At 35.6% G+C, this 8,229-nt stretch overlaps 1 protein-coding gene across 3 annotated transcripts; it reads left to right on the forward strand.

Moving 5' to 3' along the window:
- The first annotated feature begins 2,864 nt into the window (after window positions 1-2,864).
- LOC147569304 (polyadenylate-binding protein-interacting protein 11-like) lies at window positions 2,865-8,089 on the forward strand. Of its 3 annotated transcripts, none has more exons than XM_086655789.1 (12): window positions 2,865-3,183; window positions 3,639-3,998; window positions 4,105-4,212; window positions 4,322-4,366; window positions 4,458-4,530; window positions 4,640-4,752; window positions 5,905-5,964; window positions 6,049-6,096; window positions 6,193-6,261; window positions 6,796-6,857; window positions 6,981-7,051; window positions 7,695-8,089. In XM_086655789.1, the coding sequence occupies exons 2-11, from the start codon at window positions 3,687-3,689 to the stop codon at window positions 7,036-7,038; spliced, it is 948 nt and encodes a 315-aa protein (XP_086511915.1). In that variant the 5' UTR covers window positions 2,865-3,183; window positions 3,639-3,686; the 3' UTR covers window positions 7,039-7,051; window positions 7,695-8,089. The 3 variants fall into 3 exon arrangements, with proteins under 3 accessions (XP_086511915.1, XP_086511913.1, XP_086511914.1); XM_086655787.1 differs by having other exon boundaries at window positions 2,879-3,183; window positions 3,356-3,998; XM_086655788.1 differs by lacking the exon at window positions 2,865-3,183 and having other exon boundaries at window positions 3,200-3,998.
- The last annotated feature ends 140 nt before the right edge of the window (window positions 8,090-8,229 follow it).

The following is an 8,229-nucleotide window of genomic DNA, read 5'->3' on the forward strand; positions in this document are numbered from 1 at the left end:
AAGTGATAGCACTATCACTTATATGTGCTAAAAAAATCAAATAACTTCTTAAACTGTTGTCCTTTTTTTATCCTTATTTTCGAGAGAAAGTATACGGATCAAAACTTCCAAAGGAAAATGTAGGAAACAAAAGAGAAAATGAACCGTTAAAGTAATGAAAGTATGGATGAAATGCTTTCAAACCCTCCAGGTTGTCATAAACAAGGGGTCAAGTTAGAATTAACCTACATTTAACCATGTTTCAACTTTGTCCTTCTTGTCTTTTCTAATCTTTGGCTCTTATTTTTTTTCCTTTGCCCTCTCATCTTTGTAGTATCTATTATTCTTTACATCTCCTTTCATTGAAGACCTTTAACAATAGAGGTCTTCAAAAATAAACATTTGGCGGATGATTAGGATGTTGTTTTTGTTGGTTGTTGAAACGGAAAGATATTTGAGGTTCTTTCAAACCCAAGCATCGTCATTTTAAAAATTATATGGCGACAAAAAATTAATATATTTGAACATTTGTTGCAATCATTTACAGAAGAACAATAGCTTACCTTGACCTCCATTAGCAATAAAAAATCACATATATACATTTTCAAACTACATGAATTGCATCTTGGACTCCATCAACACCTATTAGGATTTATGGAAGTCTAAAATAAAACATAAAAGTGGCATATGTTATATGAAGAAAATAACTCCTGGATAACAAAAAATGAAAAGAACCCTTCTCTGTCCTTTGGGTCTGGCAGATAGTGAAAATGACTAGATAGGAAGCCTATCATCTCATTTAGAGGCATCCATAATGCAAACAAACAGTTCCATGTAAAACAAATTCTTTTTCCTTTTTAATTGTTTGGAAAGATTCGTTACTATCATATGCACATGAGTTCACCTCAACGTAGAGATGAATAGGTCATATCAAATGCATCATAAGAATATGGAACAAGCACGTAACTCTGACGTAGTTGCAGAATTCTCAGGTAACTCTCCATCCACCACCACCACCACGAAGATCATCATCACTACCACCATCAAAAATAGACGTGAGAATTCTGCCTGGAAGCTAGAATCCCAGGCCAGAGGCCCAAAACGCCAGAGTCGACTTGGATAATGGCCAGCTCGAAGTTTGATACAAGGTGTTTTTTCTCCCTAACCCTATCCTCCAGATGACCGACCATTCCTTCGTGCGATAAAGCTGATGGTAGGTTATGTTCAAAGAAATTTTGATTTTGTTCGGGCTGAGTCCGCCCGCTAAGGCCAGTGGTCTTTTGCCATTGGTTACCTGAAACGCCATAACCCGATCAAGAGATACCCATAATCGTCCGAGTCCGATTTGACTCCCACCGCTAATTAACGTTATTTATCATCCACATCAGTCATGTCGTTTGTCAACGCAACGGGGCCTCAACTTTGACTTTAAATTTAAAGGTAAAGTAAAGTCGAAATATAGTGGATACTGTACTTGAAACTTAAATTTTTTTCAAAAAAGAATTTGTTACTAAAAAACAATAGCCAAGAAAACAAAAAAGAAAAAGAAAAATCAACACTCCAAAATGACCACCGTCATTTCTTCGATGTCACTAAAGTGTCGTGTTAAATTGCCCCCGGGCACTAACAAGCGCGGGCCTTTTGAGTTAGTATTACATCCCTTAAAACTATTATTAATTATTGTAAAACCCTCCTTTATATATATATATCTAAAATTGCAAAGATCACCTCAGACCTTAATTTTGAACCAATCAACATTGACTTCATCAGCCAATACGTGTGAAAAGGTCAAAAATGTCCTTCAGGAGTATATATATATTGGGAGCAAATAAAATCTGTTAAACCCTAACAAGAGATACGAAAATATTACAATATGTTGGGCTTTAATCCATCATTATTCTCATTGATATTTTTGGATAAAATCAGACTTTTTTTTTGGATAAAAACAGACTTGTAGTTGTCATTCCTAATATAATAGCTTTATCCTTTTTATTGACATCAGTGAATCATTTTGTACACCTAAGTGCTAAAGAAAAATTCAAAAAGAAAATGATAAAGGCAAGTTTTATGGTAAGATATAAAGTATATGAAGAGAATATAACCTATGTCCATTGTATTATGTCATCAGGACTAAGCTAAAAAAAGATATTAAAAAGACTGAGTTGTTTACTAATTTGAATTAGCTCAAACTTGTGATACAAATTTGAGATATTTACTCACATGATATTTTTGCCATATTTGAGAGATTTTTGTAGATCACGAGACTAAGTAAATAATAAAGAGGAATCAAGTAATAAGTTGAAGTTGCATATTATCGAAAAATAAATTTTATAAAACTCATTTAAGTTGCTTTGCAATGTGTGTCGTTTCATTGCAAAGCCTAGGGTTAGAAACTAACTGTTCAAATAAATGCGTATATTATCAACGTGAGTTGGTGTAACGCAAGTAAATACAGTACGTGTTATATAAAATTTCATTGCATGAACAAAATGGGTGTCTGGGAAAAATTTCAACACTATGACTAGATCTAACGCGAGTAATGTGATAACACATGAAAGCAGGAAACCACTTCACATTTACAATTAGTAATGATCAAAAACTTTTATCGTGTTCAAATAGCGGTTTACCGTTGTAGAGGTGTATATTTATTCGCGGTATAAATGATCTGTCCAAAATTATAAATCGACATCCAAACATTTTCGCGCGTAAATCTCTTGATTAGTTGGTCTATCTCATACTTCGGTACAAATTTAGAGATACCAACACGTTTGATAAACGTCGATATATAAATTTTATTTTTGATATAATCAATATATGATTCGAAATCGAAAAATTAAGGAAAAAGAAAAGGAAAACTAATATTCCAATTTTAATAGTACAAGAATGACAATACCATTTCGCAACTATTTTCGTTTCACTTACAGGAGTATAGAGAGAGAAAGAGAAAAAGTCCAAAAGGGCTTTACGAAAGAAAAAACGGACGATCCGAAGAAGAACTACTTCACTTTCTCTCTCTCTCTCTCTCTAAACTATCTCATTCTGAACAATCTCAATCTCTACAAAACAGTTCAATAAAAGAGAGAAGTTCACTTTCTCTCTCTCTCTAGGATTTGAAGAGAAGTTTCGTTCAATTTTGGGATTTTGTGAAGCGATCTCGAGGAACTTGATTGATTTAATGAAGAAGATTTAGATAATAAAGCAAAGGTACGATTTTGATTTTAGGCGATGTTAATTCTAATTTAAGTCGTTTTCTTTTCTTCTACTTTTTCTTTTTTTGTTCTGTTTTTTTTGTTTTTAGGGCTGATTTATTTTCCTCTCTTGATCATAAATGAAATTTGACACGCCAGAAAAATTAATACTAGTATCAATTTTACAGTGAGGAGAGATTTCTAGAGAGAGAGAAAGAAAGAAAAACCCTTCATTTTTAGAGAGAGAAAGAGAGATTTCATTTCACCATGGCTGTTGTTGAAAATGCTTCTACTGATTTGGGGGCGGCTAATGTGACTAGTGGTGGTTCATCAAGTCGGAATTTTGAAACTGCTACTCCTGACTCGCATGTTTCTAACGATCTTGATCAAGGAAAACGTAACAATTTAGGGTTTCGTATGGTTGATCCTAGTTTACTCTCTCATGATCAAGCTTTTCAACTGAAAATCCAGCAATTTCAGCAGCAACAGCAACAGAGAGGAACACCATCTGCTCACCCTATGCCTCTGATTCAGCCTGTTCATCACAGTATTGATCAAGGAACTATGAAAAATGGGTTTGGGGTTTCACTCAATCAGCATCAAAACCCAAAAACTGTAGATTTTCAGAGGAATGAAGAAGTGGGCGAGGGTTTCAAAAGGGAAATGAGGGATTTGGAAGAACTTCTCTCTAAGTTGAATCCCATGGCTGAAGAATTTGTCCCACCTTCTTTGTCTAACAATGGATCACCTGGTGCTGGTTTTTACCCTAATGGTTTTATGATCCAAAACACTTCTGGCAACGGTAATGTCAACGGAAATACTAACAGAAGGGTACGTTAAAATCTCAGACTTGTTGAATTTTTTTTCCTGTTCTTAAGATATCATTGGGTATGTTTGTTTCTAATACATGAGTTTTACTTTCACTTTCTATGCTCAGAAGATCAATTTTAGCCAGGGAAAGCGAAGAATGAACAGCCGAACAAGTATGGCACAACAAGAAGAGGTAATTAGGAGGACTGTGTATGTATCTGACATTGATCATCAGGTAAACAGAATTTCACTTGATCTCAAACTTGTTTTTTTTATTTCTTGTTATTTATGTTTTGATTCTTATATTCAAAATGAGCTAACTCATTTCGTTGTGTGGAATCAAGATTACTGAAGAACAGCTTGCTGCTCTTTTCATCAACTGTGGCCAGGTAATATTTGTTTTTGTAAGGTTATCTGAAAGTTATTTCAGTTTGGTAAGAACCTTTATGTTTAATTGTCTATTGTTGTTTTTGTTTGAAGGTTGTTGACTGCCGTATTTGTGGGGATCCTAACTCTGTTCTCCGTTTTGCTTTTATTGAGTTTACTGATGAGGGTAATTTCTTATAAGCTCGAGGCCTATTTTTCCATCGAAGTTTTATGTTTCGATGAATTTCCTGTAGTGTTATATTTAAAACTGTTTGCTCCATTGTATGCTAATTTAGATGGTGCAAGGGCTGCTTTGAGTCTGGCGGGGACTATGCTTGGTTACTACCCAGTAAGGGTTTTGCCTTCAAAAACTGCTATCGCACCAGTTAACCCAACATTTTTACCCAGGGTGAGGTCCTTGTGACTGTTTTTTCTTACTTCATTATTCCATAGTGCCAGGCCCGTGTGGTGGGGGTGCGGGCTGGACGCCCGCACAGCCACCCCCCACCGCAAGGGCCTACTTTTTTTTCAAAGTCTTTTGTTATTACTATATATGTTAGATATTAAGTTTTAAGCTGAAACGTTGACATTAGAGAAGTGGTGACTTATCTGGTTGGGTCTTTGGATGTCTTTTGAAGGTCACGGGTTCGAGTGCTAGTATTGATTATTTATTCTTTTTTTCTTCTACTTTAATACTTTTATCTACCATGTTTGGGTAATAGCCTAACTTTGATAGTGTGTAACTCATTTGGTACAGTATTTACGTATCAAACAAGGCAATAAGGGTTCCAAATCTAGTATACATTCTTAGTCGCAAATGTCGTATCTTCGTTCTCACTCCTTCCTATCTCTCTTTCCCTCACAAATCTCCATCTCTACAATTTTACTCTCGTGATCTCTCATAAATTTCTATCTTTCTTTTTCTTTTATCGCTTAACATACTTAAAGAGGTATGATTTCGTTATCTCTCCATATCTTTTATTGTAAATCCCCTTCCATTTTCTCTTACAAATCCCCTTCCGTTTCTCTTCCACCTCTTCAAATCACCAATTTCCGTATCTCTCCCAAATCCCTCTATCTAATCGTTATGTCTATCAAATTTGTCACTTCAAATCTTAAATTTAAATGTGTGATCGGGTGGGTAAACAAACGTCGAAATCCTAAATGTTGAGTCTTTTAACCTAGAAGTTTACTTTTCTAAATTTCAATAATACTTTGGGGAAATAAAAAGCTTATAGAAATTTGTTAAATGTTATTTTGAAAAATTAGGGTCAATTGTATAGCAACATCATACGTTAAAATTGTACTCTCCGACCATAAACTATTTTTTCACTGTTAAATTACTTCAATTTTTTATTATTACTTCGCGTAAAAAAAATTGTTAGCTCGTTCGAAATGGCCCAGACTAAAATTTGGCACTGGGCCTCTAACTTGTCAGCCACGGCCCTGCATAGTGCTGATTTATACTTTCCTTCAAACTCTAATGTCAGATGTTTAGGAATAACTACTATATAATGCATAACAACTGTACAAGTAGATGAAACTGTTTTGTGGTTTTCAGTCTGAAGATGAACGAGAAATGTGCGCGAGGACTATCTATTGCACAAATATAGATAAAAAGGTAGTTCTGGAGTTTATCTACAGTCTACTACTGTTTGAATTTAGTTCAGGGTGTGTAACTACTTCTTTACTTGTCCTCGTGTAGATTACTCAAGCGGATGTGAAACTCTTCTTTGAGTCAATCTGCGGAGAGGTTTGCACTTTTTGTTCATAATAGCACAAATTTTTGCTTTTTTCTTGTCATATAGTTTCAGCAGAGAGCTGACAGGGTACATCCTGTGTGGTGTAGGTTTACCGCCTGAGACTGCTCGGGGACTATCATCATTCTACTCGTATTGCTTTTGTCGAATTCGTAATGGTGAGTGCTAAATATTTCTTTTGAAGTTTGTACTTGTTTCATCTTTTCATATTTACTGGTGATTTTCAAGTTCATTAAGGTGTTTCTGACATATCACAACTCGGACTTCGAAATGGAAAATATGGACTTTACTAATCAGAAGTACATATGAAGAAGGTCGAGGGATGGGGTTCTGAAGTTGAAACATTGCTTTAGGTCTGAGAAATAAGGTGCTTGATCCTTGATGGTTCCAAGAACTGTAGATCATGGGAAATATGTGAAATAGTTGGGGGTGGAGTAATAAACATATTGCTCTTTTTTAATCGTACATAAGATTGTTAGGTGGAACAATAAGTTTTTGAGGTTAAATAGTGTTCTGTTGCCAACGCCTGAAATATATTGCTGCTAGCCAACGTTGTAACTAATCCTTTGCCAAAACTGATGTGGTCGTCTGGTATATACCATCTATGGTAGTCCTTAATAGGTTTTAGTTAGGTTTGTACTTACTATTTTGGCACTCAAATGGATATCTCATGGTTCTTTTTTCTTTTATAGGCTGACAGTGCAATAGCTGCTCTTAATTGTAGCGGTGTAGTGCTGGGATCCTCGGCTATTAGGTTTGTCTTGAAAGCTATCTTACTGTGGTTTTTGAGGCTAAAGATTACTAGGTTGAGCTATCACATTCAATGTTTGTAAATTTCTTAAGTTGTGTTAACCATACAATATATTACTAATTACAGGGTAAGCCCTTCAAAGACCCCAGTTCGGCCCCGCGTTCCTCGCTCACCAATTCATTGAATCATGGTAGCAGGTATTCAAATTGAACTATTGTTTTTTTTTTTTCTATAGATCTTTTGCAAGGAAGGTGCTTCTTGACAGCCCCTTTATTCCTACAACCCTTTTATCCTCACTTATTGATACCAATGGCGGATTTTGTGTGAGCACGATCTCCTAACCCTGTAAATCTCTTCAAAACTTTTGAGGCTTCACTCCCTATGAAGGTTTGTACCGTTCGCATAATCAGCACAAGTTTGCATAGGGAGGGCAAGCCTACAACAAATATTGATATGCCCTTTTAACCAAATACCAAAAGGAAGTTGGGTATTGAGACAAATTCTTCGGATCTTAAGAACTACCCGTTCTCTTTCTTAATTTTCAACCAGAATTCGACTGAGTTATTGCTCTTGAACGATTATTATTTTTGTTCATGTTAAGGATGATAAAAATGGTGAGATGGGTGATGAACATGGTTAGGAGATCACCAGTACCTTGGATAGGTCACTTCTAAGTATGACCTAAATTGCGAGGTGTAAATGAAGTGTCAGATAAATGAGGTGTTGATAAAATATCCTATGCAAGAAAAGTTGAGAATCCAAAATTCGAGGGTCCCGTATTCGTGGTTGGTTTTCCTTTGATATTTTAGTAATATTTCCATGTCTAACATGTGTTTCCAGGGTGAGGCAGTTGAAGAAGCCAGTTTGACAAACCGTTCCTCACCCACCATAACGGACGCCCCTGAAATGAATGATGGTTGCAGGTCTTCTCCCAGATGAAACTACTGCTTTATGTATCTAGCACACATCACATATATACAGATATTTAAAGACGCTTACTGGTCTCTGGGTAATTTCCGTTTTAGTTTGTTCTACTTCGGATCTTTGTTTTAACTTATTAGCTTAAGTTTATACTCTGCTAGAACGCAGAGAGTTTGGATGAAACTTCGAGGCTTTGAAAGAGTTCAATTATATATCGCTGAACATTTTATATCAACTTCTTTAGTGTAGCATCTCAGAAATTTAATGGTATATGGATGGTTCTAACTCTTAGTTTGAAAGTTTGAATCTTGAAACTCTCTCCTTATTTATAATTTCGCTTATATACTGTCTGGTTCAGGACCTCAGGTAGGTCTGAATTCTGAATAGATTGTCACTCATTTCCATGGGTTCGCATATTTGAGTTTTATCCCGTTCCACGGTGAGATGGAAACAG

This window comes from Eschscholzia californica, unplaced genomic scaffold (assembly GCF_041429995.1).
Source record: "Eschscholzia californica isolate CP2 unplaced genomic scaffold, dmEscCali1.0.p SCAF_1, whole genome shotgun sequence".
NCBI lineage: Eukaryota > Viridiplantae > Streptophyta > Magnoliopsida > Ranunculales > Papaveraceae > Eschscholzia > Eschscholzia californica.

Excerpts from the sequence above, each read along its gene's own strand:
- LOC147569304 (XM_086655787.1), top strand. The coding sequence starts at position 3,435 with ATGGCTGTTGTTGAAAATGCTTCTACTGATTTGGGGGCGGCTAATGTG. Across the intron at positions 4,753-5,904 it reads ACCCAACATTTTTACCCAGG|TCTGAAGATGAACGAGAAAT; the intron begins GTGAGGTCCTTG and ends TGTGGTTTTCAG. Across the intron at positions 6,097-6,192 it reads TTGAGTCAATCTGCGGAGAG|GTTTACCGCCTGAGACTGCT; the intron begins GTTTGCACTTTT and ends TGTGTGGTGTAG.